This window comes from Chiloscyllium punctatum, chromosome 2 (assembly GCF_047496795.1).
Source record: "Chiloscyllium punctatum isolate Juve2018m chromosome 2, sChiPun1.3, whole genome shotgun sequence".
NCBI lineage: Eukaryota > Metazoa > Chordata > Chondrichthyes > Orectolobiformes > Hemiscylliidae > Chiloscyllium > Chiloscyllium punctatum.
Genome location: NC_092740.1, coordinates 112,683,597 through 112,701,638, shown reverse-complemented (window position 1 = coordinate 112,701,638; position 18,042 = coordinate 112,683,597). Strand labels below are relative to the sequence as shown.

Genomic DNA, 18,042 nt, shown 5'->3' with positions numbered 1-18,042 from the left:
AATCTCTTTCGGTTGCTATTTCCTCTCTCTTGCTCAGGTGTCCTGAGCTGAAGTGCGACACATCTGTTAATACTGGGGTTGAGATGAACTCATCCAAGACAAGAATTGAATCGTAGAATCCCTACGATGTGGAAGCAGGCCAGTAGGTTGAACAAGTCCACACTGAAGAGTCACACTGAAGTCCACCACCCGAAGAGTGACCCACCCAGACCCATTCCTCTACTATATTACTCTATATTAATCCGAACTAATGCACCTAACTTACATATCTCTGAACACGATGGGCAATTTAGTATGGCCGATCCACTTAACCTGCACATCACTGAATGCGGGTGGAAATGGGAGCACCCGGAAAAAACACACACAGATACAAACTCCACACAGACAGGTGCCTGAGGCTAAAATCAAACCTGGATCCCTGGTGCTGTGAAGCAGCAGTGCTAACCACTGAGCCACCGTGCTGCCCTTGAATCTAGAGTCTTTCAGGGATGCAGTTTAGGCCCATACTAGACATCTCCCAAATGCAATCTAGAGAAATGTGATTGTGTATTTTGTAAGAGGATAGCAAATATCACCATGAAAACTGTTTTACCGTGACCTCTGAAAGGCAGCCAAAGGATTCAACTTCCTTTCACAGTATCAGCATCTTCAATTTTAAGGAAGCTCTTGAAATACCTTTACTGAAGAGCTTCAACACCATCAAGAGTAAAGCACCTGCTTAATTGGCACCAACACCTCAAACGTTCACTCCCTCCATCACTGGTAGAGAGGCAGTATATCATCTACAAGATGTAGTATCCCACAAGGCTCCTTTGAAAGCACTTTTCAAATTCATAATCTCTACTACCTTAAAAGGACAAGGAAAACTGACATATAGAAATCCATCACCTGCATCAATCCACACACCACCCTGATTGCAAACTGTATCTCTGTTCCTGGGACAAAATCCTGGAACTCTCAACATTCCAGTGACCACAGGATGTCAAGAATGCAACTCACCACCTTCTCCAGGGTACTTCTGGATGGACTATCTTGCCACTGGTGCTCTTATTTCGATGAAATAATTTTATGAAATTAAACAATATTTGACTAAATTTGTGTAAATATTAGCACATACACACTGACATCAATCTATGAGCAGAATGGAGGGACCATCAAAGCTCTTGAAGACCGAGCTACATCCGATATTGAGGGCAACAAGTGCCATCATGCCTCCTTCAATATTAAATACACAAATGTAGCAGTTATTCACAAGTTAGTGACCACGAGTGGTGCAGATATTGTTTACTATCAATAGGTAAGCTTACTGTCAGGAGAAGGCAAGCAATAATACTCACTGCTAATCTGTCTGCCTGAATCATTTATCCCAGTTCTTCCTTTGAAAGAAGTGACTCAGGATGCTGGCAGCTCTTTAATGTATCACTCATGTGACTATTTCTCATGCGTGGCTGTGCATGTTAAACAGCTGGGAAGACATCACTACCAAATGCTCTTCGGTGCCCTCACCATTTCCCTAAAAGCTAGACGGATCTCCAAAGAGTCTGCTTGCCTCTCGAATCTCCCTCTTGCTAAGAGTTAAAAATAACAGTTCAAGATTTAAAGATAATACAGTACCCTTGGTACTAATCGCAAACTTCCCCATTATCACCACGTATTTACGTACCTCGTAACTCCGACCATTCTTCCCGGCATCAGTCTTACAAGGTTTTCTTTGACAGCAAAGAAAGCAGCATGTGGTCCTCCGTAGGAAAGTGGCACACCAAACCTCTGTGAGCTACCAAGTACGATATCGACTGCAAACTCTCCAGGAGGTCTCAGCACACACAATGCCAACAGGTCAGTCGCACAACATGTCAAGGCCTGAAAATAAAAGAAGAAAGATGTGACAGGTGCAAAAAAAGCCTTTCAAATAAAATGACACTCTTCATTAAAATGGGGAGGAAAATCCACAGACTTACGTTTCAAAATCTTGTCATTGCATGATTTATTAAATACTTGCACAAATCAATAGATATTTGTCTGCATTAGGAACGGACACACCTAGTCACTTGGAAACCATCAAGCTATGTTAGAGCTGGCATGGTATGACATGGAACAGAATGATGTTTAATGACAAAACTCTCAGATGTGTTATTGTCATCTTTCTCTTTGGTTATGTTTTATGTACCTTACTTTCTCCTGCTTTTGAACTGATTCACTAAAATGCAAAACAATCAGTGGCAATGTATGATATACATCACCAACCATTCCAAACCTAAGCAGGTTACAATCGCTCATGATTCTTATCATGTCCAAGCCTGCCACTTGGAGAAACGATACAGCTACTGATACACTAACATCACCCCTGCTTACAAACCCCGTCAAAGCGAGAGGTGCACAACAATCTAAAGGAGCCAAAGTAGACCATTTGGTTCCACAAGCCTTCTCATGCATTCAAGATTATGGCTGAATTGTTTTCATTTCGAATTCTGGATTTGCATCTACCTCCAATAAACCTAGGATTCCCTTGCCTAACAAGAATTGATCCAAAAATTCAGGAAAAACAAATTCTCCTCACTTCGGTTCTAAAAAGGAGACACCCAATTTTTAAACATTGGCCCTTTGCTCTGGGCTGACCTCCAAGTGCAAACAGCCTTTCCATGTCCACCTTGATTAGATTATTCAGAATCTTACACACTTCAATTGAGTCACCCCTCACTCTTCTAAATTTCAATGGAAACAAGCTCAGCCTATCCACTCTTTCCTCATAAGACAAATGGCTCACTCCAGGTATCAATCTCGTAAACCTCCTCCAAACGAACTTTACATCCCTCCTCAACTAGGAATCCAAAGCTGTACACAGTATACAGATGTGGTCACAACAATGCCCTGTATAAGTGAAGCATTATCTTCTCAGTTTTTGTTCAATTCCTACCATAAGTGTATTTGACTTCTTAATTATTTCCTGTACTTGGCTACAACCTTCTCTGATTCATGCAGCAGAACAGAGGGTTCCTTCTGTACATCAGAATTTCACAATCAATCGCTGTTTAAGTATACTCTGCTTCTTATTCTTCCTGACAAAGTGAACAACTACATGTTTTCCCAGACTATATGCCATCTACCAGATTTTTGCTCCTGCACTCCATCTTTATCTGTCTTCACGTTCAGATTTCCCTTACAACAGAGCTCCCTACCTATTGTGGTGGTGAATTTAGTTGCCATATTTTCGCTCCCATCATCTATTTGTATTGATGTAAGTTTTAAAAGGCTGAGACCCTAGGAGGACTTCTCTCTTCAAATGTCCTACCAATCAGATAGAGACCCTTTTATGCATACTCTATTTCCTGCCAGGTAGCAAATCATCTCACCTTGCTATTTTATATATGCAAGAAATATGTGCGAAATCATTCTATATGACAAAATGAATTTTTACATACATTGCATTTTTTTTAAAAGAAAAAATATGGAGATAGCCAAATGCTGCTGCATCCCCATGGCAACACCCTGACCAATTAGAGAAAGAGGTCTAGAGATGCTGCAGAACCAAGGCAAGAGAGTGGTGCTGAAAAAGCACAGTAGGTCAGGCAGCATCAGAGGAGCAGGAGCATCAACATTTCTGGCATAAGCCCCTCATCAGGAATGAGGCTTGTGGGCCAGGGGCTGAGAGATAAATGGGACAGAGGTGGGTTTGGCGGAGGAGGGCGGTGGGGGAGGAAAGGTAGGTGAGAATGCAATAGGTAGATGAGGGTGAGGGTCGGAGAGGGATAGAGCAGATAGATGGGAAAGGTGATGGACAGGTTAGGAGGAAGGTGATGAGTTGGAGGGTTGGGACTGGGATAATGTGGGGGTGGAGGGGAAAATGAGGAAACTGTTGAAATCCACATTTATCCCATGCGGTTGCAGGGTGTCAAGGCAAAATATGAGGCATTCTTCCTCCAGGTATCGGGTGATGGAGGAGGTTTGGCGATGGAGGAGACCCAGGAGCTGCATGTCCTTGGCGGAGTGGGAGGGGGAGTTGAAGTGTTCAGCCATGGGTCGGTGGGGTTGGTTGGTGTGGGTGTCCCAGAGATGTTCTGTCAAACGATCCACAAGTAGTGTCCTGTCTGCCTGATGTAGAGGAGACCACAATCGGGTGCAACGGATACAGTAGATGACATTGGCAGAGGTAGTAAGTTTCTGTCGAATGTGGAAGGATCCTTTGGAGCCTTAGACAGAGATGAGGGGAGTGGTATGGGCACAGGTTTTGCACTTCTTGTGGTAGCAGGGGAATGTGCCGGGAACGGGTGTGGGCTGGTGGTTGGTGGGGGGGGGGCTGGCTCTGATGAGGGAGTCACAGAGGGAATGGTCTCTCTGGACAACTGAAAGGGGTGGGGAGGGAAATATATCTCTGGTGGTGGTCTCCATTTGTAGGTGGCAGAAGTGGCGGAGAATGATGCGATGTATGCAGGGGTCGATGGTGTGGAAGGAGAGGACGGGGGGGGGTGGTGGTGTTCAAGGATGGTGGTGCGTGAAGTGGAGGAGAAGCGCTGGAGGGCATTGTTGACCACATGAGAAGAAAAATTGCGATCTTGGAAGAAGGAGGCCATCTGGGATTTTCAAAGGTGGAATTGGCCAGATGCGGCAGAGGAATTGGGAATAAGGGATGGCAGGAGGTAGGGTAGGAGGAAATATAGTCGAGGTAGTTGTGGAAGTCAGTGGGCTTGTAGTAGACTTCAGTGGTTAGTTGGTCGCTGGAGATGGAGAGGTCCAGGAAGGGGAGGGAGGTGTCCAAGATGGTCCAGGTGAATTTGAGGTCAGGGTGAAAGGTATTGGTAAAGTTGAAAAACTGTTCAACCTCCTCATGGGAGCACGAGGTAGCGCCGATACAGCCATCGGTATAGCAGAGGAACAGGTGGGGGCTGGTGCCAGTGTAATGGCTGAAGATGGACTGTTCCGTTTCCCGACAAAGAGGCAGGCGTAGCTGGGTCCCATGTATTGTCTGAGAATTCAGGTTGATAGTTAACCACTTGCTGTTCTTGCTGCATCTCCATTTCAATTATGGTCTAACCACTCAGCACCCTCTCCTCATTCTATTTTAAATGGTGTCCCTTTTCTCAAGCCTGTTTGCGGTACCCCAATTCTGATGAGTCCAAGACAAAAAATGTTCAATGTCTAGTCTCTTTTTAGCAATGTTTAATATGTTATCCTTATCACCACAGGCTTCCCACAATAAATTTTCCCACAAATATCGAATGCCTTCTTGAAATCAAAATTAGAGTATGTGTACAGACTGCCCTTTATTCTCAGCATATTACTCCTTCATATAATTTGGAGAAATTGATTACACATGACTTTACCCCTGTCAAAACCAAGTTGACTCTCCTGATTACCTGAAGTTTATTTAAATGCACAGTTATAATCTTTTTAAATGATTGATTTTAACATCTTCCACATCACAAACATCATACTAACTGGCCTATAGTTTCCTGTCACTCTGCTTTCTTGGAAAGAGGTCTATATTTGCTATTTTATAGTCTGTTGGAATCTTTCAGGAATCCAATGAATTTTGGAAAATTAATATTAATGCATTGATACCTCACTGGCTATCTTTTTAAGACCCTGACTCTCATGAGATCTGCGACTGTTTATTATAAACTGCAGAAGAATTCTGATCATCATTTTAAGTTTTGTTGGTTAATAGTTTATAATGTTTACATAAACACCTAATCCACTTAATTTTTCCAGCCAAGTTCAGAATAACGTTTCGTGGTTCAGTCATGGTTTACCTTGGGTTTTATCAATCATCCTGGACGTTATAATTCCTTGTCATGTTTTGATAAGTTCAGAGATAGGTTCTGTTTAAGCAATCTGATTTGTTTTAATATATCCAAATTATGCCTCAGGCATAAAATTTTAAAGCTCTTTCCACGTATTCAGCAATATTTTTTGGACAACAAGAACTACACCTACAAGCACTGTCCCCAGGCATCACAACCTTCCTGATATTTCATGACTCTTTTAGTTTACAGCTCTATGTTTGACATTGAACTTAACTACCTCCATAATCTCCATGCGTGAAACAACATGTGTTGCTTCATTCCCCCATTCCATGGTAATATTCAGTAAATTATTGATATCATGGAAATTTTTGTCTCGGCATTTTTGAGTGTGTTGACAAAGTTTAATCTTCTTTTCGGAAGACCTTACTATTAAACATGTGACTGCAACGCAAAACAAAACCTGGCTTTAAAGGAATCGTGTGGGCTAACTGATTACAGGCTATGACAGTTCAGAACAGAATGAACACAATCAAATTGTCAAGCTCTTTTAAGGCAGTGAGCACCTATTCGCTAGAATGAATAAACATGCTACTCATGTTAACAGGAAGATTCCATCCAGACACTTCTGATGCTACAGAGCCTCGAGGTGACCAACACAGTCTGCAATGCTAATTTCGCCTGTGTTTAACACAAGACGCCATCTTGGTAATGGAGCCAGAAGCAGCACAAGTAATTGCTCCACAGATAATTGTTAAGAGGCCGATGAACATTTAAATTTCTTGCTACCACTCATGAAAGAGGCTGCAGCGCATTTTAATGGCTAACACTTCAACTAAGTTCAATTCACTTTCCGAATAGTGATCAAGCCAGCAGATTGCACAGTTTATTGAGCATTAGGTACCACCATTTTCATCTTTCACAAAAATATAGAAAATAGAAACAGGATTAGACCATTCGGCCCTTTGGGCCTACGCTGCCTTTCATTATGATCATGGCTGGTCATCCAAATCAAAATCCTGTTCCTGCTTTCCCCCCCATATCCTCTGATCCCTTTAGCGCAAAGTGCTGTATCCAATTCAATCTTGAAATAATAGAATGATTTGGCCTCGATTGCTTTCTGTAGTTGTGAATTCTCAAGAATTTTCTCTGTATCTCAGTCCTACATGGTATAGATTGTGACCCCTGGTTCTGGAACTCCTCTGTGTCAGGAACATCCTTCCAGCATTTACCCTGTTGAGTCCTGCCAGAATTTTATAGGTTTTCTCTGAGATTCCCCCAATGCCAAAGTATATATTGCATGTACTCAAGTAACGACCAAATTGTTTTGACAACTTTTTCAGGTTAAATTTATGGGGTCGACAATTTCATGGATACTATTTTTGAGGGGCTGAAATTCATGCCCATCAATATTCATACCATATCATTAGCAGAAGCCCAATTGAGCGCTAAACAAATAAAGAGAAAAATAATGAATTATATTCGTTCTGAAAACCCGGACTGGAAGACCAGGAGCAGAATGGAACAACCAACAGATTGGAAAGCCGGGTTGGGATGTGACGGCCAGCACTCTGACTCATAAATGTTGATGTGTTATCGGTGAAGAACTAGGATCAACTTTTACATGAGCTGTAAGGAAAATTCCAGGTTATTTGGCCAAAAATAGGAAGTCGATTTTTACATGAGATCGACTATTATTCAAGTATATACAGTATGTCTGTTTGAGCACCTGTCAGCATATTTAAATTACAGCTGTAATTAAGATCAGATTCCAAATCAACATAAATAAGCAAAATGCTGCAGTTGATGGAAATTTGAAAAAGGACAAAAAGGACTACAGAAACTCAGCTGGTCTGGCAGCGTCTGTGGAAAGAGAAAGAGTTAACATTTCAAATTGATGACAACGATGAAAGGTTATCAATCTGAAACCTTAACTCTGTTTCTCTCTCTGCAGACATGTTGTTGGAAAGACAAGGACTGTTTCGGGATAGTCAACATGGCTTTGTGCGTGGGAAATCACATCTCACAAACTACACTGAGTTTTTGAAGAAGTAACAAAGAGGATTGATGAGGACAGAGCAGTAGATGTGATCTATGTGAACTTCAGTAAGGCGTTTGACAAGGTTCCCCATGGGAGACTGATTAGCACAGTTAGATCTCACGGAATACAGGGAGAACTAGCCATTTGGATACAGAACTGGCTCAAAGGTAGAAGACAGAGGGTGGTGACGGAGGGTTGTTTTTCAGACTGGAGGCCTGTGACCAGTGGAATGCCACAAGGATTGGTGTTGGGTCCTCTACTTTTTGTCATTTACATAAATGATTTGGATGCAAGCATAAGAGGTACAGTTAGTAAGTTTGCAGATGACACCAAAATTGGAGGCGTTGGAATATTGCGTGCAATGCTGGTCTTCTTCCTATCGGAAAAATGTTGTGAAACTTGAAAGAGTTCAGAAAAGATTTAGAAGGATGTTGCCAGGGTTGGTGGATCTGAGCTATAGGCTGAACAGGCTGGGGGGGTTTTCCCTGGAGTGTCGGAGGCTGAGGGGTGACCTTATAGAGGTTTACAAAATTATGAGGGGCAGGCGTAAACAGACAAAGTCTTTTCCCTGGGGTCGGGGAGTCCAGAACTAGAGGGCATAGGCTTAGGGTGAGAGGGGAAAGATACAAAAGAGACCTAAGGGGCAACTTTTTCACACAGAGGATGGTACAAGTATGGAATGAGCTACCAGAGGAAGTGGTGGAGGCTGGTACAATTGCAACATTTAAGAGGCATTTGGATGGGTACATGAATAGGAAGGGTTTGGAGGGATATGGGCCGGGTGCTGGCAGGTGGGACGAGGTTGGGTTGGGATATCTGGTCGGCGTGGATGGGTTGGTCTGAAGGGTCTGTTTCCGTGCTGTACCCATCTCTATGACTGAGTTTCGCCAGCAGTTCTTGTTCTAATTTTAAACACAACAGTGCCCATTCCCCAAAACTACTCCCAACATTTTTCCCCACTCACTCCGTTTTGATGTGCAAGGTCAACAAGTTCAGCAAAGTCTTCAACTCTTCCCTCACTATCAGGATACTGGAACAGCACACCACTGATATCTTTCCTGCTGAAATCCATCTCATGAGGCAACTTCAACTCTGTTGTAACTCCTATGTAACTGGAAAAATTAAGAAATAATTACTTGCATGGTGGTTTTAGAAAGACTTACTGCTCTCAAGCATGCTGTCCGATTTAATACACCATCTAATCTTTGGCCAACAGACATTCAAACATCACCACCAGGCAGGAAATCCGGGGTTCTGATGCAATCAAGGAGTTATTTTCAAGGGGACTTCTCAAGATGGCGAGGGACAGTGCAATGCAAAATGGTTATGAAATCCAGATCTTAAGACAGCAAGTGAATAATCAATTTTTGAGGGACAGTAGAAACTAAGAAGCAAGAAAGAAAATGGCTACAAGACAGGGATGAGCATATGGCTAGATGAGATTGCTCTGAAAATGTGGAGCAACACCACAAAGAGATTCGAGGACAGTGGAGTTTCATGAAGATATGAGAAGGGAGTATGCTTCTTTTGCATTAAGGCAGTGTCTTCTAGTTTTTGACCCTTCCATCATTGGAATAGATTTTCTCTATTTCCTCTGTCCACCCCTGTGATATTAACCAACTTGACCAAATCTCCTCTCAAACTTCTCTTCTCAAAGAAAACTACTTCAGTGCCTTCAATCTATGTCAAAGTCTCTAATCTTTGCAACCATTTGTGAGAATCTGTTTTGTACCTTCTCTAATCCTATCACATTCCTCTTAACATCTGGTGCCCACAATAAACATCTGCTCCAGATAACGCAGAATCAATGTTTGGCAAGGTTCATCATACTTTCCTTGTTATTGCACCCAGTACCTATATTTGTAAATACCATCATCCCATGCGGCATTTTAACCAATTGTTGGGCCAACCTCAATAATTTATACACATATATTCCCAGGTTTCTCTTGTCTTACTCACTGTTAACTTTGTTGCAAGTTACTGTCTCTAAAAGTGTTTCACTATGAACTCCAAGTTCTCTGACCTGGAGGTTTTTAGTTTATCCTTGCATTGATTTATGTGCAGGCTGGGAACATTTACAATTCTCCAGCCTTCTGATCCAATCTTCCTTCGATACAGAGATTGTAAGATTATGGGCAGTACCTCTGCAATTTTCACCCTTACTCCCCTCAGCATCATCAAATGAATCCCATTCTGTCTTGGGAATTAATCAACTTTAAGTTCAGCCAACCTTTAATAATACCTCCTCTTTATCAATTTATAGTCAGTCAATCTAATATTTCAACTACTTCCTACTTCATTGAGACTTTGACACGATCCTCTTCCTTCGTCAACACCTGTACAGTAGGCTCAATTTGCAGCTAAGCCATGCCGTCGATTTTCATCCACAGATTTCACTTTTTGTCTCTAGTCAGTCCCACCTACTCCAAATACCTTTTTACTCTTTATGCGGCCATAGAAGAATTTTGTATTTCTTTTTCTGTCGGCTGTCAGTCTTTACACATATTCTGTCTCTATGTGTCGTATGTCCTTTCTGACTTACCCTCTCAAATTTCCATTTTCAGCCTGTGACTGCTTATATTATTCATTTGACATCAGTCAAATCCACACTTTATTTGCCTCACCTTACTCTGCCTATTTTAACATTCAGAAAACACCAGTACTGGTTGGAACACCTCTTCCCCATGTAGGACTGTAACTTGACTTCAATCAAACCATCTCCACTATTAGAAAAGGTGGGTGTACAGAGGAGGGTATAGTTAATCTAGAAACTTGTACAAAATCAGTTTCCAGCAGTGGTAAGTGAAAAATGTGGTAGCAGAAATGTAAAGGAAGGTTGGCATTGGCTCAGGACTGAAAAAATGTGGCGCTATAACATACATTCCAATACGAAAGAAACATTCCAAGAGATAGAATACTGATCCATGGTTAACCATAAGTTAAACATGATGTGATGTAAACTGTGTGAATCAGAAACCTGGTGGTTCTCTATGTGTCGGAATTAATAACTGACATACAAACATTCCTGTGGACATGGTGATTTCTTTTTTTTTGAGGCCAGTCTTCAGAGTGAATGAATTTTTGTGCAATGCTAATGATTTTTTTGTTTATTTTGAATGATTTTCGACATAGCAAGGTAAATGAGATTTCCTGATTTGTTAGAGAGTTCTGGAACTTGGATGGGTATATAGTGAATGAGGTCACCTTAAAGAGTTTGGGAGAGTTCCAGACCAGAAGTGTTGGGATAAAACCCTGAAGAGAAAGTGAGAACTGTGGATGCTGGAGATCAGAGTTGAAGAATGTGGTGTTGGAAAAGCACAGTCGGTCAGGCAGCATCCGAGGGGCAGGAGAATTGACATTTCAGGCATCAGCCCTGCATCAGGAGTGAGGCACTTGTAGAGAGAGGAGGATACCTTCTTCAAGGTAGGTATCCTTGGAAGAGGCTTTGTAGTAAGGTTATAATCAACTAGGAGAAACGGAGGACTGCAGATGCTGGAGATCAGAGTCGATGAGTGTGACGCTGGAAAAGCACAGCTGGTCAGGCAGCAACCGAGGAGCAGGAGAATCAGCGTTTCAGGCGTAAGCCCTTTATCAATAAAACCCTGAAGAGATTCCTTAAAGCTGAGTACATTTAAGTAGGTATATAATAGCTCCAAGAAAGAAACTATCTGCAGTTCCAGTCTAAATGCTCAAGTCACATTTTGATTTAAACTTATCAGGGTGTTAGATACAGAGACTCTGGTGTTTTGGGTACTGTACTGGGTGTGCATTTTAGTTTCTATACAAAAGCTGTCATGTTTCGCTTGAATTTATAAGAAGTTTTTTGTGGTTAATGAGATTATACTTATGTTATTTACTTAAAACTCTTTGAATTTGATTTATAAGTGATGACTTGCTTACTTTACCCTTCTTAAAAATAAACTTGTGTTTTATTGTTCAAACAAAATCTGCAGCATTTTGAGCCAATGTTTCAGTGAAAGACTACTTTGTGAAAACCAAAGCAAATAAAAAATTATCCATCAAGCCCTTGCCTGGGATCTGATTTGTAAGGTAATAACATCATATAAGATCATAATAATAATAATAATCATCATCATCTTAAAAGGAAAAGCATATTATAGTGGAAAGACAGAATAATTTAATAATAAGTTAATTCTAATCCCGGCAAGTCAGACGATTCAATATATATCAAAAATAGAAAAGAATATTTTTAAAAAGTCAAAGACAGAAAGCTAACCGGAAATATAGATTCAGATAGTAAGAGATTCTATAAATATATTTGTAAAGGAAAGAGGGAACAAAATAGGCATTAGTCTGATAGAAAGGAGTCTGGAGAAGTGCTATAGAAAATATTAAGATGGTGGATGATTTAACAGGTGTTTTACATCAGTCCTCACAGATTACAAGTGACATTCCAGGAAAAGAGTTTCACATTAGAAAAACAAAGGGATGGATGAATGCAAGAAAAGTGCTAACATCTTAGAGATGCAGTGCCTGGCTCCTGATGGATTGCATTCTAAGAAGACATTAAAAGAAGGGGGTAAGTGGGATAGTTGATACATTGTTCTTAATTTTCCAAGACCTCCCTAGATTGATGCAAGTTCCCATTATATGTGAATGTAACTCCTTTGTTCAAAAGGGGAGGGAGACAGGAAATAGACAACTTATCTGTCACAAGGGAAATGTTAGAAGTTATTATTTATGAATTTATGTAACTGCACTGTTACAATGTCAAGGTAATCAGGCAGAGTCAACATAGCTTGTGAAAGAGAAATAGTACTTAATCAATTTATTGAAGTACAGAATAAGTTACATATGCTGTGAATAATGGGGAACCAGAGGATGTACTGTACTTAGATTTTAAGAAGATATTCAATAAGGTTCTGAATCAAAAGATTTTCTAGAAAAAATAGCTCATTGTATTGGAGTTGCACCTTAGCAGAATTAGAGATTGGCTGGCTAAAAGGAAGTGTGAGGTTGGCACATATGTGTTCTTAGGAGAAACTGAGGACTGCAGATGCTGGAGATCAGAGTCGAGAGTGTGTTGCTGAGAAAGCACAGCAGGTCAGGCAGCATCAGAGCAGTAGGAGAATTGACATTTCAGGCACAAGCCATCAAGGAATGAGGGTTGAGGCTCTTGATCCCACCTCCCATCACCATACAATCATCTCCCAGACCATCTACAACTACACCTCTGGAGATCTCCCACTCACAGCCTCCAACCTCATTGTCCATGAACCCCGCACCGCGCGATTCTACCTCCTTCCTAAGATTCACAAACTTGACTGCCATGGTCGACCCACTGTCTCAGCCTGCACTTGTTCCACTGAACTCATCTCTTCCTACCTCGACACCATCCTGTTCCCCTTAGTCCAGGAACTCCCCACCTATGTTCGTGACACCACACAGGCCCTTCACCTCCTCAAGATTTTCATTTCTCCAGCCCCCAATGCCTCATCTTCACCATGGACATTCAGTCCCTGTACACATCGATCCACCATGGCGAAGATCTCCAAGCCCTTTGTTTCTTCCTCTCTCATCGTCCCAACCAGCACCCTTCCACCGACAATCTCATCCACCTGGCTGAATTGGTCATCACCCTCAACTTCTCCTTCCAATCCTCCCATGTCCTCCAAACCAAAGGGGTAGCCATGGGCACCTACATTGGACCCAACTATGCCTGCCTCTTTGTCAGATACATGGAACAGTCCATCCTCTGCAGTTACACTGGCACCACCCCCTACATTTTCCTCTGCTACATTGATGACTGTATCGGCGGTGCCTCGTGCTCCCATGAGGAGGTTGAACAGTTCAACAACTTCACTAACACCTTTCACCCCGACCTCCAATTCACCTGGACCATCTCAGACACCTCCTCCCCTTCCTGGACCTCTCCATTACCGTTTACGGCAACCGACTAACCACAGACATCTACTACAAGCCCACAGACTCCCACAGCTACCTGGATTACACCTCCTCCTACCCTACCTCCTACCTCCTACCCTATTCCTAATTCCTCTGCTTCTATTGCATCTGTTCCCAGGATGACCAATTCCATCTCAAAGTCCCAGATGGTCTCCTTCTTCCATGATTGCAATTTCCTTTCCCACGTGGTTGACAATGAACTTCAGCACATCTCCTCCACTTCACGCACCACTGCCCTTGAACACCACCTCTCCCAATGCAACAAGGACAGATCCTCCCGGTCCTCACTTTCCACCCCACCAAACTCCGCAAACATCACATCATCCTCCACCACGTCCGTCACCTCCAAACTGACCCTACCAAAGATATATGTCCCTCCCTACCCCTATCAGCGTTGCGGAGAGACCATTACCTCCATGACTCCCTGGTCAGATCCATACCCCCAACAGCCCACATCCTACTCCTGGCACCTTTCCCTGCCACCACAGGAAGTGCAAAATCTGCGCTCACACCAGTCCCCTCATTTCAATCCAAGGCCCCAAGAGATCCTTCCACATTTGTCAGAAATTTAGCTGTACCTCTATTAATATCTGCTACTGCATCCATGTGTAGTCTCCTCGACATTGGGGAGACAGGACATCTTCTTGCGGATTTTCAGAAACATCTCTGGGACACCTGCACCCACCAACCCCTCCGCCCCGTGGCTGAACATTTCAACTCCCTCTCCCACTCCGTCAAGGACATGCAGGTCCTGGGCCTCCTCCACCGTTACCATGCGACGCCTGGAGGAAGAACGCCACATATTCTGCTTTGACACCCTACAACCACACGGGATACATGTGGATTTCAACAGCTTCTTCATTTCCCCTTCCCCAACACTATCCCAGTCCCAAGCCTCCACTTGGCACCATCCTCCAGACCTGTCCATCACCGTTTCCCTTACCTTCACCCACCCATCGCTTTCTCAATTATCCACGCTTTACAAGTGCATGATTGTACAAGTTAGAAAAAAAAAACAGATGCTGGAAATCAGAATCAAAACCAGCCATGTCCAGTCCGTTTGCCACACTCTTGCCCTCATCCTGGGGAAGCACAAACACTGCTACATAGTTCAGAGAAGTGTCCCCTCTATAGTCTAAGTAGTAACCTAATCACCGTAATCTCAGCAAATAAGGAAGCAGTCACTTGGCTCCGGGGACTTGGTTTGGTTTAGTTAAGAGAAAGAGTGAGTGTGATAGAATGAGATAAAATTAGTAATTTCAAAAATAAAAACAGGTCAAGGTAGAGCCACAAGTTATCCACACGCAAGGCACTGAATATTGAATGCACAAAACAGTCTCTGTAAATAAGTCATTTCGAATTAGTTTTAGATGTTCAGAGTATGCATTCAAATTGAAGTTTTTAACAGGAAACTGCCAATGTGTTACAGAGTGAGGTAAGACAGAGAGAAGCAGATTTACAGAGAATGATTCACTGGTGATTTCAAAAAGGTCGAGGACAAAGAGGTAGGGGGCAAAGGTTAAAAAATTTAAGTCTTATCCCTTTTGGCAGGAGAAATATAAAGTAATTCCATTCATGTGAATTGGGATTCAGACAATCTATACACTCGTCCTTTGGCAGTCCTTATACCTTACTTAGCAGATGGGTTCTAGCAGTTGGACTTTGCTGGGCAGATTGGTGGAGTGTAGCTGGCTAAGTTCCAAACCAAATCAACTTTAAACAAGGCAGCCTCACAGTGATAATGGACATTCTTGTTGGGTCCTATTTCTCATTTGGATTTCCTTAGCTGGTTATCAAATACAAAGTTACAGTACAAGACTGTCCTTTGAAAGTGACATTTGTTTATAAAGGGAAAGATGGATTTTACGTAGGTTCACTGGGTTTTATAGATAAATGCCAATCTACATTTATGAAATATTTCAATTAATCTAGTCTAGGTTCTTTGTCAGGGAAAGGACAGAATAACTTACATAAAATACGCAATTTAAAGATTTACATACTTTGCTCTTGTCTGCACAACAGCTATTGTCTGAGGATGACAACGAGCGTCCACAAAGAATTTTCTTCGCTTATTGTGTCTAACCAAAAAAAGAAAATTATGGAACGTTAAAAGACAGCAATTTTCAATTTAATAATATTTGGTTTCAACTGTGAGTCATTAAGTGGGAAATGCTCTAAAATAGAAACTCGGAGGTGTTTGGCTTTAACGGAAAATAATTTATTGCTTTAATCGTAGGCCAACACAGACTAACTTTCATAAACTGAGTGAGTCAAATAGTTTGTGGGATGACATGATAGCACTATTACCGATTTATTATGGACCAAACTGCACCCTCCTGTCTCCTGTAAGCTTTTTAGCCTCTTCCTTAAGTGTAATCCTCAGCTGCCCGTTGCCCAATTCCCATTTCCATATGGGGGGCACACATCCTCGATCAAACGGGTTACTGGGCCTTATTTTCAGCTTGTATTTTTTTAACCTACTCCCTCGATAAAGTCCTAAAGTAGGGCTACTGCTAACATTAAAGCCGGAAAGCAAGATCAAAGTTAATCCCAATTCTCAACGTTTGATCCTGCCGGCTGCAAAGCAGCTTTCCCTTTTCAAATTCCAGCTACAAAAGCTCCCAATTCTCACTCAAATCCATGTCCAGCCCTTTCTTCACAAATCCTGACAATACCCCATGGACCTCCATAGATCCTACCCATCATGCCTTCCCTTCCCAATCCTAACTTCCTGCACTCTCTATAGCTCTGCCTCAAATAAAAAGGTCTCTCTTCTAGCCACAGATCAAAATTTAATGCAGGGAAGGTAGAGGTAAGTAAAATCAATTGCAATGAATAAAGTACCTTCACAAAGCAAGCTAAAATTACATTTTTCACTGTCTTAATAGTTCACAGGTGGAACTTCCCCTTTGAAGCCTCGTGAATTGCTGTAAGAGATTGACTCATCTTAAAGGAGATGCACTGTTAACAGCTTGAAATTGGGGAATTTCAACAAAAATCAACCAACTCTCACCTGTGGCACAGCTGCATTGCCTCGGCGGCAGCTGTTCCTTCATCCAGTAAAGAGGCATTGGCCACATCCATACCAGTGAGGTCACACACCATTGTCTGATAGTTGAGCAAACTTTCCAACCTGCCCTGGGAAACTTCAGGCTGATACGGGGTATACTGCGTAACCCTGAAAATGGAGATGCAGACAAGGGCTAGTTTGGGCTCTGACATTTGGATCACTTCTCAATCGTTTCCACTGCAAAGATATGTTATTTTCTAACTGACAAACAACTGACCATCTGCCTCATGGAAAGTTTGGTTGCTGAACACCTTTTGCGTGGTTCACCAAAAACGTGACCAAACACTGTAACGGAGCAAATTTACTGCCCCTGATTTACTCTTCAAACACTCTTGATTGGAGGAAACAGAGGGCAAATAAAAGTAGTTTCAGAAAATCTCATGGTCTCAAAAGCTGTAAAACTGATCCAAGGATAAACCATTCTCCCAATTCTAATTAATTAAATCTTTTATTATCCTAATTTTCCAACTGCTGCTGGGTAAAGGAAGTCTATTCTTTGAGACTTACCCACATTTCAATCATTTGTGCTAGAGACATGTAAGCAGGGATAGCAGGAAGCATTACTGGGACTGCAGTCTTCTGCATGATGCAGGGTGCCACTGAACACACACACGTTGCTTTGTGGATACTGAATGTCAGCAATGCTTCACTGAAAGGGATTCCCCTCTCAACATCTAGTGAGTGTCTGTGACCACTGGTGAAACAATATCCAGGTCAATCCCTGATATTCTGGCCACAGTTCTGATGACTTCATTGTGCAATGTTGCAGCATCTGCTCACCACCAACTACCCCTCAGCCAGCAGACCAAAGAGTAGCTATTGGGTGACAAGGGCTACATATTGACCCAACGGCTCAGGTGCACAGCTCACAGCCTCGTGCGTAGCATGGATACAAAAGCCACACTGCCAAACAAAATGTGATCTGGAGGACCAGCGACTTGCTAGAATACTACTCCTGTTTGTATCGTTCAAGACACCGGACAGGACTTAGCACAACGTGGAATGCTCTACACTCCACAACCTCATCCCATATTACAGAGGAGTCTTTGTCATTATCCCTGTGGAAAATGCCTGGGAAGTAGAGGCAGGAAGAGGAGGCCGCAGCAGTTGAGACATTCACTTGGAGGTGAAACGTCTGTGAAGAATTTCCCCAAGTGCAACACAAGTAATCACAGTCCCATTCATCAATGCTCTCCACATCCCACCCCTGACAGCTTGATCATTGTGCAAAAACAAAAATCACCACAAAGAAAACATTCAGAATTGGA

At 42.3% G+C, this 18,042-nt stretch overlaps 1 protein-coding gene across 3 annotated transcripts in view; it reads right to left on the bottom strand.

Moving 5' to 3' along the window:
- The window catches only part of gldc (glycine dehydrogenase (decarboxylating)), a 173,334-nt gene that overhangs the window by 109,987 nt on the left and 45,305 nt on the right, over nucleotides 1-18,042 (bottom strand). For all 3 annotated transcript variants that reach the window (XR_011962969.1, XM_072587326.1, XM_072587331.1), the window contains 4 exons: nucleotides 16,718-16,882; nucleotides 15,705-15,782; nucleotides 8,744-8,891; nucleotides 1,664-1,860 (listed from right to left, as the gene is read on the bottom strand). Coding sequence is in view for 2 of the 3 variants with exons in the window: in XM_072587326.1 (XP_072443427.1) it covers nucleotides 1,664-1,860; nucleotides 8,744-8,891; nucleotides 15,705-15,782; nucleotides 16,718-16,882 (588 nt within the window). In the remaining variant the exon portion in view is untranslated. The remainder of the gene's footprint in view (nucleotides 1-1,663; nucleotides 1,861-8,743; nucleotides 8,892-15,704; nucleotides 15,783-16,717; nucleotides 16,883-18,042) is intronic.